This window comes from Schistocerca gregaria, chromosome X (genome assembly GCF_023897955.1).
Source record: "Schistocerca gregaria isolate iqSchGreg1 chromosome X, iqSchGreg1.2, whole genome shotgun sequence".
NCBI classification, from domain to species: domain Eukaryota; kingdom Metazoa; phylum Arthropoda; class Insecta; order Orthoptera; family Acrididae; genus Schistocerca; species Schistocerca gregaria.
This window is the reverse complement of record NC_064931.1, coordinates 422,424,137-422,436,641: the sequence shown is the minus strand read 5'-3', so window position 1 is coordinate 422,436,641 and position 12,505 is coordinate 422,424,137. Positions and strand designations below refer to the sequence as shown.

Genomic DNA, 12,505 nt, shown 5'->3' with positions numbered 1-12,505 from the left:
AATGGCACCTGGTTTCCTCTGAACGGTCACCAATCCATCTACTGGCTGATCCTAATGCAGCTTCACTTCGGACGAAACCAGTTATGTCATATGGGACCATGTTCTAGTGTAAGCCTTTCAATTGGACGAAACCAGTTATGTCATATGGGACCATGTTCTAGTGTAAGCCTTTCAATTGGATGCCATTCTGGCGACTTGCATATCCTTAAACCCAATGGCACTTGGTTTTCCCCAGATGATCGCCCATCCAAATATTATCCAGGTCCAATATCGCTTAACTTTGGTGATTGTGCGGGAACTGGATTTGCCAAAGTGACAAGGTCGCTTATTACAGGGATATGAAATGGAACGTTCACATAGCCTCAGTCTTAGGTAAAGCGGACAGTGGGCTTCGTTTTATTGGGAGGATACTGGGATAAGGTAATCAGTCCACAACATTGCTCAAGTTTTTGGTACTCAAACCAAACAGAACTGTCAGCGTATACTGAATGCATATAATTAAGGACAGTATATATGGTCACAGGTTTGCTTGACCCATGGGAAAGCATCACTTAGACAAAAAACTGAACTGGCAATCATTTGACAACAGATGCTGACTATCCTACAAAACGTTACCATACATAAAAAGTTTAAAGAGCCAGCATGAAGTGAGGAATCAAAGAATTCACTAAACCTCCCTATGTACTTCTCCAATATGGGACCCAAAGACAAGATTACACTAATTACAGCACATATAGAGACATTTAAGCAATGATTCTTTACTTACTACATACTGGAATAGAATGAGGAAAAGCCCCAGTAAGTGATAATTGGGGAAGTCTGTGCCATGCATGTTACAGTGTTTCATAGAATATAGATGTAGATATATTTTTACTGAGTTTTTTGGTGTTACAATGTGCATTTACTTGTCATAATCATTTGGTTTTCTGAACCTATTGCAGCATATGTGGTACTTGGTAATGAAGATTTTTTATTGTGTCAGCGAGCAACTGAAAGTGAGGAACTGATGCTCTGCAGTTCCAACAATACATTTGAGTTGATTCTGTGAGTACCCTAAGCCACACGCTTTCTGTGGGTGACACTTCCTAACATACTCATACTTACATAGTGTGGTGTTTTTCTTAAAGCAGTTCTGACAACACCAGCCACCCTTGTGATTCAGAAATTATGATATGTGGCATTAAGACTTGTACTGGTGAAAACAAAGGCTTGTCAGAAGAGATTCACCATAGTTCACAGCCATCAATTACTGGTAAATGACATTTTATTTCTGCTGTGTGTGTGTGTGTGTTTTGCTTAGCTATTGTATCAATGTATTCTCATGTTCTTTTGGCATTATTGATTATTAGTGTGCTTCTGAGTATTCTGGTGAGTTGTTGTTTCCATTTGATATACAATATTTCAATGGTCAACCAGCCCATCATCTTCAGTTGCTGTGAGTGTTGCTGTTATGTCTACTTGCTGCCTGGACTCCAGCCATAGCACTCGCTACCTAGAATTCAACAGTCAGCCTGGTTCGAGTCCAGGGAGCAAGTACATCTAACAGGAAAACTCACAGCACCTCAAGAAAATGGCAGGGTCAGTTTTCGAACTGCTGCGCATAAAATGGAAACAACAGCTCACCAGAACACCCAAAAGCTCACTATTATTGTGTCATTATTTAGTTTTTCTATGGGTGTGAAATATTATGTGTACCTATCTTCTCCTGTGCAAATTATAGCTGTGATAAGGACCTGTACATTAATACACCTGCCATCAATTCTGTTTCATGCATTTTATTAGGTACCTTCTTCTCAGCTTCTTCATATTTTTGTTTTTTTTTCTGTTTCCTTCTGTACGTTCAATTTTTTCACTTCAAGTTTTAGTATTCATAGTTCTCATTATTTGTGCATGTCTCTAATGTAATGATTTATTGTGACTCCAGCTTTGCAGCTGAAGAGCAAGCCCCAATCACTTAATCTCACCTGCCTATCTTTTTCCAGTGTCTTTATTTCTTAATAATGCTCCTACTTATGTAATTATATTCTAAAGATTTTTCTGAACTCTTGTCATTGGCCCACATCTCAAGACCAATCCTACACAAGGTAACATAGCACTATACATGGATCTTGAGGTTTCAAAAAGCCAATTTTAAATCTTGGTCCTTTCATCCCAATTTAGGTTTCCTGTAGTCTTTTCTTAATGATTCACCATAAAAGCAGGATAATTTCTTTAGCGAATTATTGACCAGTTTCTTCCCCCTACCAGTTGAACACCCTGTAATGATAGCTATATTTACTTTGGCCTCATTTGATTTTTATTGGATGCTGCTGGATTATACTGAATGCTGATAATATATTGTAGAAGCAATACAATATTGTGCACACATGTGTTTGTCAAGCTTAACACATAACTGTTGACCAGTATATCGCTGCTTTATGATTTTTCAGTATGATAATGCAGTGACTCGTTACTATATCTCTATGAGAACAGAATTTTACAGAAGATAGAAATGTTGTCAGAGTCAGTTTTATTTCCTTAAACAAGGTACAGACAATAATATTTTTCTTGCCCTAAGAAGGTACTTTGCTTCTTTGAAATAGCTTTCTCAGTTTTGATGTCATGCGTTTTGCACTGGAGTCTCATTAACTTAATCCAGAAGTACTAAGTGCCTTCACAAGAATCTTTGTCTCTGCTAATATTGTGACAGCAAACATCTTAAATTGTTTTAATTTCAAGAATTACTTTCTTAATGGCATTATTGTGTTGAAAGTATGACCACTGGGATACATGTACATGCGTTAGACTCAATAATTCTTTCCCTTCATGCACAGCAGTGTTCCAGAATCATAGTGTAATAATGTCTAGTCAGGATTAGCTTCAGCATATGGTTACTGCTGTTGTTTACATTTTGGGTGTTAAGGTCAGTATCAGTTTATGACTGATATGTGTACTTTTCTGTGAGGTCTCCCAAGTCAACACCAGCTGAAAATTTTGGGGTGTTGGTTGGAAACTCAAAATAATGAAATTCTGTGCAGTGTCTTCTGACCTACAATCACACAGGATGTTAAAGACTTATGTGGTGGATACATATATTATCATCTAGAGTAGCTTTAATCCTTAGGGAAAAGTGAAATATTAGTGGAGTCCATAAAGGGTTCGCTGTGTCTGGTAAGACACATATATATTCTTACAGTGAGAAGCAGCTCATTATTCTAGCATGTTAATGTGTCCTGTATCTTACACCTTCTGCTACTGGACTGGTCTGCACTCTATACACCATACACCCACATTTCTGTAGTCTCATGATTAGTGTAAAAAACATGTACACCCCTCCAAATAACCATACCAGAAGAACTTCTCAGAATTGTCAAGTACTGATATCCAATAAACATACTTATTGCTCCAAATGAGTAATTTTTGAAGATGGTATCTGTGTAAGACATGGTTACTAAGTACAATCTTTCAAAATCCTGGGAAGTTGTAACTTCATACAGATACAACATCAGGACTCACACTACAGAGTTAAAACACCCAAATGCTCATACGAGTTACATTTTGCTTCCACGTCAAGAGATCCACAATAACACTGAATGAAGTATAAGACAGTACAAAGTATCATTAACCATAGAACACACCACTAATGGAATCTTGTAGGTGAGAATACATGAAGCAAGTAAACAAGTGAGACTGACTGCACAGTACATTCGGCTTATATTGACCTGTTGTGTGCATGGCACACTACTTGGTGCATCCAGGCTGCAAGTCAACCTGTCTAGGTGGGCTGTAGAAGCACTTAAATCATGTACTGTTTGATTATGCGTGCTCACACTATAGGGTTTCAGAACCCCATACCCTTTGGGACAAGTGTTCATTTTGTAGATTTCCATGTCTTCATTGGTAGATGATGATGGCTGGAGCAGGTGATGTGCTATCACAGGAGAATATGGTCTCAAATGGTGTGGTGCAGGCAGATGTGGTACCCACTCCCCCACGAGAAGCTGTAATGGATCACTGGTGATGATGGTGCTATATCCATATCCACACTCAGAGAGGCACTTAGCAATGGAGGCATCAGAGAAGCTGACAGCATCAGCAGTGACAGGGGCTTGGGGGATGGAGGTGTCCCAGTACAGACTACTGAGCTTGGTAGTGCCCAGAGTGAAGATGGCGCCAGAGCTGGAGGAGGCAGGAACCTACATGAACACAAGAACCTCTCGAGGGCTTCGTCAGGCGGAAATTGAGTCATATATTTTTTCATCAGTGTTTTGAATATACAGACCAGCTGCTGCATCTCTCTATTGGACTGGGGTGAAAGGGACTGGTGGTAACATGCTGGATGCCACTCTTTCTACAAGAATCTTCAAAATCTTGAGACACAAACTGTGAGCCTTTGTATGTCATAAGTGAATATGGCAATGGCACTTGTATTGTGCCCTGTTTGGTTACACACACTCATGCTATAGAGTTAAAACACCCAAATGCTCATACATTGTGTTCATGAACTTCCATGAAATATTGTCACACTGACTAAAATTGTACTGGATGGCACCTTGCTTAACAGTAGTCAGCTTGCACCAGGTGATGATCCTAGCACTCAATCAATTATCTTGTTGTAATGCAGAATGGTCTCCATTTTTTTAGTGGAATTGCCATTTAGATAAATGGGTAATGACTTTTTTGTGACCTAGTCACGTTCAATGACTGCTTCATATCTGTAGGAAAGTGAAAAATCAAAATACTACAGTCTTATAACTAATATCTGTATGAACTGTGTTGGCTTTTCTTGAGATAACTGTAACTGGTTCCTACAAATATATAAAGGTCCTCCATTTATCAGAAATATTTAGTTTATACATTCTGTCACTTACACTTCTACGGGCATGTATCAGAATTAAAAAGGTATTCAACAGATTATTATTTCATAATTATTTTTATTTTATGTCATAAATTTCCCTGTTTATCACTGAAATTGCCGAATTCCACCACTCAGAAGAAGTGGATATTTCCTCCTGTATAACTTCTGTCAGTGAGAAATCACTCTTTCTACCCATGCAAAAATTATTTAATTATCTCTTATACACTTGCCTGTGTGTGAATTTTGCTTTAAATGTAGCAACTGTATACCAGCATTATGAATTCATCTGCACAAAACATGCTATTTGTTCATCACAAATTATATGAATTTCTCATCCAGTTTCCTGTTGTAATTACCAGTATAACTTGATGGATCACAGTGTAGTTGCATGCTTTTTGTATGAGCACTCATGAGGGATTGTGGTCTGATAAATTTTTAAAATTTATGTTTTTAATGTAGCCTACATGACTAAAGTGTGGAGCGCCATAACACACAACAGAAAACAGTATTCACACTAGGTTTTGAGCACTAGCTTTTTTCTAGCAATAGTACACCCTTTCACACACACACAATTACACAGACACTATAATGCAACTTCTATGGCCATGGCAAGATTAATGCTAGGCTTACCATAGCCAAGGAAGTCTTCATTTTGGCAGCTGTGTGGTTGTGTGTGTGAATGTTTGTACTGTTGCTACAAAAAGAACTAGTGCTCAAGAATTAGTGTAAATGCCATTTTCTGTTATACTGTATATTATTGTGTTCCACGCATCATTGTGCTACAGGTGAGTGGTTGCCTTTCCCTTATTTCACCTATGGCTCCATCCAGAAATTTTCTTTATTGTTATTAAAATACTACTTCACAACTGTATGGAGATTATTTATATGTTTTTTATAGTAATGCAGATAAGGGAGATATTTTTCTAATATAACATGAGAGCAATATCTTTTGTACTCACACTTGGCAGGAATGAGATTCACATCCCCAGCCAGGGATCCAGATTCAGGTTTTCTGTGGTTTCCCTCAATTTCATTTCTTATTCTGTCCAATCTGAACTTGTGATCAGTCTCCAGTGGTGGTGTTCACTCTTCGTCCTTCAAAATTGCATCTTTTGAGAATGGACCAAACTGGATCAGGTATCCTCTTTATTGATATATATCTACAACTGCTAATTATCAGTTAATACCTCTTTGTATAGGTTTCAACCACTGTCCTACACAGGGTTGTATTGGGTGCTTTCATTTGTTGAAAGTGAATACCGTTGAAATGAGAGCCATTGATCTCATTAAGCAAGCCAGTTTTTCTGAGATAAATGTTTTCCATATTTCTTGTACAACAATCAAATAACAAAAGCTCGCTTTTTTGGAGCATAATTCACATGTCTGGCTTTTTCACACATTTAAAATTCTTATTTCATGGCATGATAAGCAGACCATAAGTGAAACACCTGATTCAAAATATTATTTTATTATGTACTGTAGCAGATAATTGCAACATGACAAGTAGAAGCTGAAATACTTGTCACAATCTTGGACATTATAAAGTTTAGACTGATTCCAATGGTGTAATTGCAAGTGGCCTGCAGGTTCTCTGCCACTATTCCAAACATGTAAGTGAAATTGAGTATCACATGGGAAATAAAAGTGATCCTAATAGTTTTTCTCTATACTGTATCTGTTGCACATTATGCTTCAATGGCTGTAAGATTATAACAACTTCCTTAAAACCAACTTCGATCACAGTGACAAGATACCTCATGACACCAGCCCACTGCTTTGTGGACACATGATGTGGTAAGAGAAGTATATAACTGGACTAGAAATTAATGTGAAATCATTCTAATGGTGATGAGGAAAATGCTAATGCAAACTCCAAATCTTTTTTTATTTATTTTTGTTATTTACTTATTTATTTATATTTTTTTTTACATAAGCAACTTTGACAAAGGGAAGATTGTTATGGTCCAGTGCTTGGGGACAAGCATCTGAGAAGTAACAAAGTTTGTCTGCTGTTCAAATGTAGCTGTCATGAGCATGATAATGGTTGAAGCATTGTGAAACCATGAGTAGCCAAACAGTTGTGGTCAACATGGGAACATGTTGGGGTCATCTGCTCTAGAGCGTCATTTTCAACACCGTGTATTAAACAGTCTGCTCCAAAACAAGTGTGCCTATATCAAAATTTTTCTTTGTCATTAGAGCTGCCATCAATTGCCACCTATCCTGCTATACAACGAGGGTAGGCCTCTGACTTATATGCTCTGGTGCTCATCTCATACAGCTCCCCATATTCACCTAATGACATCGGCAATTATGACAGCAGTGGGCATGGCAGCATCAAGGCTGGACCATGGATTATCAGAAATGTGTTGCCTGGTTTGATAATCATGTTTCTTGTTATGCCAGGCAAATGACCATGTACAGATGTACCATCACACAGGCAAATAGCTGATCAAACTATACATTCTGTCAACACAAGCTAGCTGGGAGCAGTATTATTTTATGGGGAACTTTCAGCTAGGTTTCCATGGGCCCTGTGATGGTAATCAAAGGCACCATCACAGCTGTGGACTGCATTAACACTGTTGCAAACATTGGGTATCCCTTCTTACTTGATATCTTGTCTGACAAGAGTGAGACCTTCTAGCAGGATAACTGGCCATGTCACAAGGCCAGACTTATGGTATTGTAGTATGATGAACATGATAGTGAAATGACATTGATGTTTTGGCCACAAAATTCATTTGAACTGAACTGAACCGGTCTCAATACTTGGGGAACACTATCACTTGCCAGTCTCACATCTGAAAACCACTAGACTGTAAATTATGTATAGGGAGCAGTCGAAAATGGGGCACATGGAAAAAAAGAAAATAAAGTGTTTATTATTTCAAAAGCCATCCTCATAATTCTTAATACAGTTATCCCACAGTGAGACAAGAAATTGCATGACTTTATGTAAAAATATTTGTAGTTGCCTAATGAAAAAGTTTTGCTGGGAATCCCCTATACATTCATCATATGGTCCAGATCTCTCCCCACGTGATTCCCCCTTTTTTTTTTTTTTTTTTTTTTTTTTTTGGGGGGGCCCTGAAGAAACACATTTGTGGCTTATGATTTGTTTCCAATGAAGAGGTCCGCACTTTTGTACAATCATGGTTCCATAGGCAACTGCAAACATTTTTCCATGAATCCACTGATCAACTTGTCTCATAATGGGATAAATATATTAACATCTATGGCAGTTAGTTTTGAAATAATAAACAGCTTACTTATTTTTACACGTATTCCTCATTTTCATTTGACTGTCCCTTACACACAGATATCTAGTGCCTCACATCTCTTGAAATCTACCTGGAACGTGACAAACCAAGGCATGCAAAATCGTTGTTGTATTGCATTCTGAAAGTGCATCAACATGCTATTAAGAAAGTGACCATAATGATTTGGCTCTTGAGTGTATTTCCTTTATTTTCAGCTCTGTTACTGGAATGAGAACTGATGCGTATTGCATGTCTAGCTTAGGTTAAGTGTTCTTGTACATTGAGATAAATGGTGCTATAAGACAGTTTCAGATGTAAAACCTAATCTTTCAGAAAGTTTGATTCCGCAGTTTCAAATAACGAGACATCTGTGCTAATGTGTACAGACCACCTTGTGCAGATGCACTCCATTTTCTCAACAGCTTCAGTAGTATAATTAGGCCAACTGGTCCTAATGGCCTTACTATATTTGAAGACCTTAACATTGATGCAAACTCCAGCAGCATTGCTAACATGAAACTAGTAGATGTATCAACTTCATATCATCTTAGGAATATAGTTACCATGGATACCAGAGTCTCAGATTCTAGTTATACCAGGACTGCTGAAGACACTGCTAAGCTAAGCAACATAGACCTTCATTACTCAGACCATATGCACAACAGATAAAATATAGAAAAACAGCTCCTAAAATAATACCAAAAACGTTGGGAAAGAAACGATTTATGAGCAATAGTACTATCAACTCTCTGAAAATTAAACTAGCTGAGAAGTGGGCTCAGATCTACCATGTGGAAGGGTCAGATAACTAATGGGATGAGTTCTATAGCATCCTACTGAGACACTCTGAATCCTGTTGTCCCATTAAAGAAATGCAAACAGGGCCAATACACAGTCAGAGTGAAAGAAATAACAAACTCTGATTTCCATTCAGTCTTGCTGCTCTCAAGCAAAATGTTCCTGGCCTGGATGTCCTGTACAAATCAACCAGACTGTACATTTTCAAACAAAAATATAACACCACTAAGAAAAAAACCTTTAAATCAGAACTTTCAAGCCTTAGAAAAGAAGTCCACAGTAATGAAACCTTTCATTGTACAAATGTAAGAAAGACATCATGGAAACTGATCAATAACTATTGAAAAACCTCCACAGCTAAGGACAGTAAATCCTTGTGCATTATACAGGATCACAAAGTCATAAAAGAACCCAAAGCATTATGTAACCTTTTTCATAAACATTTCATATCACCAACAGGAAATCTTACACAGACCTAAGAAATGCATCAAGAGATACCAAAGGACATCCCCCAAGCAGTTAGTTTTGAATATAATGAGATTAAAGTAAATTACATCAGAAAGATAATCCTCACATTAAACAACAAGTACTCAGCTTGATGGGATGATATGTTGAGTGTGGCAGCTCAAAAATGTATAAAAGAAATAGTTAAACCACTAATGCACCTCATAAACTGTAGTATTAGAGAAAGCACTTCTACTAGTAGTTTAAAAATAAGCATTGTTAACCCAGTGCATTAGGAGGGGAGTACAAAAGAGGTTTCAAATACCACCCAATACCAATATCATTGATCCCTACCTTTAGTACGGTTTTTGAAATGGCTCTCCTTCCTCAGTTCTCTGCTTATTTTATAAACGTCAGATTGCTAACAAAAAAACAGCATGGCTCTAGGAAAGGTCAGTGTACTACTAGTGCAGTTGCTGAATTGCTCCATAAAGTGTACACTCTCCTAGATCAAGGTATGAAGACAGCTGGCATATTCTTAACCTTCCCAAAGCCTTTTACTCAGTCACCCATGTGTTACTCGTTAATAAATTGAAGACTTACAACATCAAGGCCTCTTCTATGCAATTATTGACCACATACCTGACAAATCACAAAAAATGTACTAAACTTTTATGTAAAATGGATAACAAGGTAACAGATTTCCAATCTTCTAGAGATACAGGAATCCAGATAGGTACCACAGGGATTAATCCTTGATCCCTTTCTCTTCTTAGTTTATGTCAGTGACATGATACAACCAATCAACTCACATTTAGTAACCTGTGCTGATGACACCTTCTTACTTTGTGAAAAAGACTTGGAGACATTACACTCAGTTGCAACTAAGGGTGTGATGGAAGTAACCACCCATTTTGTACATCAGAGCCTAAACACCAACACCAGTATATCTCAGCTACTAATATATAAAACAACTGGTTCTCATGAGGGTGAAACAAAAAATATTTGTGGTATTACATCAGCAGAAACAGATAATATTAAATTTCCTGGTGTCCAATTGGACTAAAATCTCCCTTGGGTAAACTTTATTATTTTTGAGTCTGAGAAAATCAGAAGTAGCCTGTATCTTATGCATCAGTTCACAAAAATAGCTCCAATCCAATCACTAAAAACTGTTTACTATGGAGCAGTTTATCCATTTCTTAATTATGGTATTGAACTGTGGGGTTGTGCGGCAGACCTGCATCTGAGCAGAATGTTAGTGTTACAGAAGAGAGCCATTAGGTTACTGCATGGACTGAAATCCAGAGAGTCCTGTCTTGAAACCTTTGTTCAATATAAAAATCTAACAGTATATTCCTTGTATTTGTATAAACATATTATATTTTTATTGGACAGTTAAAGTGCAAGGATAAACATAAATATGATACCAGAAATCTGGGGAACTACTTCAGGCAGAGGACAAAATTAAAATTAACTGACAATAGTCTTCATATTAATGGACAGATATGGTTCAACAAACTGCCGCAAGCTTTGAAAACTTGGAAATCAAAACTGTTCCAAAGGAAGTTAAAATTCTTATTATTATTATTATTATTATTATTATTATTATTATTATTATTATTATCATCATCATCATCATTCTCCTTTAGGAGAGCAATTGAACTTGTATTCATAATTTCATCTCTGGAGGCTTTTCTTCTTTGCTTCCCAGAAACTCTTCATCATTTCAGATTGCTCCTTCTTCCATTCTTCTGTCCATTTTTTACCAGGCTGGTGTGATTTTCTTTCCACAAACTTCACACTTGTGATTTTATTCGGGCACTCAGTGCGGTCTTAGAGATTTTTTATGTTGATGTGCTGTAGATTCCTCTGGACTTCTTTCAGCCATTCTGTGCTGCATTTACTCTTTACTATAATACTGAAAAGTTTCATTGCTGTTCTGGAGTCTTCTCTCCTGTGGATATGTGTATAAAGTATGGCTCGGCATTTTCTGTTTTTGTCTGTTACTGAGTTGGTCTTCATGTAGAGCTCATTTTGTGGTCTCTTCTTCATCCAAATGCCATTTTTCTTGATAGCTCCCTAAATCTTTCTGAGAATTTTTCTGTCCTGCTTTTCTATTTCCCTAATTTTTGAATGACCATCAATCAGCATTGTTTCAGCTGTGTAAATAGCTTCTGTAAGAACCAATGTTCTCTAGTGCCTTAATTTTGTGTCTGTCAAAATGCACTTCTTGTTGTAATGTATTCATGTTAGCATGTAGGCCTTCTGGAGCTTGCTGATTCCTTGTTCATTGACGATTCGGTTGAATCCTGAGGACTTTATAGTTTCTCCGAGGTATTTAAAATGACAGACTTGTGCAATTTTGCCTTTTTTTTTGTTATTAAAGGAGATTTATTTTCTGGCTGTCTCTCTATACATTTGGCTTTTTTGTAAGATATCTGTAGTCTGCTTTTTGGCGAAATTTCATGTAGTTTTTCTCTGCCTGAAACGCTTTTGTTTTGTTATTGATGGTAATTGCAATATCATCAGTGAAAGCAAAGCACTTGACTTTAATTTGGTTCTCTTTTTTGAAACCAATTTGGATGCCCTTTACATGAAATTCCCATTCCCTGATGATCTTTTCTAGAACAATATTGAAAAGCATTGGGGATATTCCATCCCTCTGTGGGAATCCAGTCTGCTTGTATCTGTATATGTATGGATGGATATGTGTGTGTGTGTGTGTGTGTGTGTGTGTGTGTGTGTGTGTGTGTGTGTGTGTGTGTGTGTGCGAGTATATACCTATCCTTTTTTTTCCCCCTACGGTAAGTCTTTCCTCTCCCGGGATTGGAATGACTCCTTACCCTCTCCCTTAAAACCCACATCCTTTCATCTTTCCTTCTCCTTCCCTCTTTCCTGACGAAGCAATCGCCGGTTGTGAAAGCTCAAAATTTTGTGTGTGTGTTTGTGTGTTTTTTTATTGTGCGTGTCTACCGGCGCTTGATAAGTCTTGGAATATATATTGATGTGACTTACTAAATGAAAGTGCTGACAGATCAATAGACACACAAGCAAACACAAACATACACACAAAATTTGAGCTTTCGCAACCCACAGTTGCTTCGTCAGGAAAGAGGGAAGGAGAGGTTAAAGATGAAAGGATGTGGGTTTTAAGGGAGAG

The 12,505-nt window shown here is 37.5% G+C and overlaps 1 protein-coding gene across 1 annotated transcript in view; it reads left to right on the top strand.

Annotated features, from left to right (window-relative positions):
• The first annotated feature begins 1,145 nt into the window (after window positions 1-1,145).
• Window positions 1,146-12,505, top strand: part of LOC126299205 (uncharacterized) — a 55,337-nt gene continuing 43,977 nt past the window's right edge. The window contains exon 1 of the mRNA XM_049990991.1: window positions 1,146-1,252. Coding sequence (XP_049846948.1) covers window positions 1,168-1,252 — 85 coding nt within the window. The 5' untranslated portion in view covers window positions 1,146-1,167. The remainder of the gene's footprint in view (window positions 1,253-12,505) is intronic.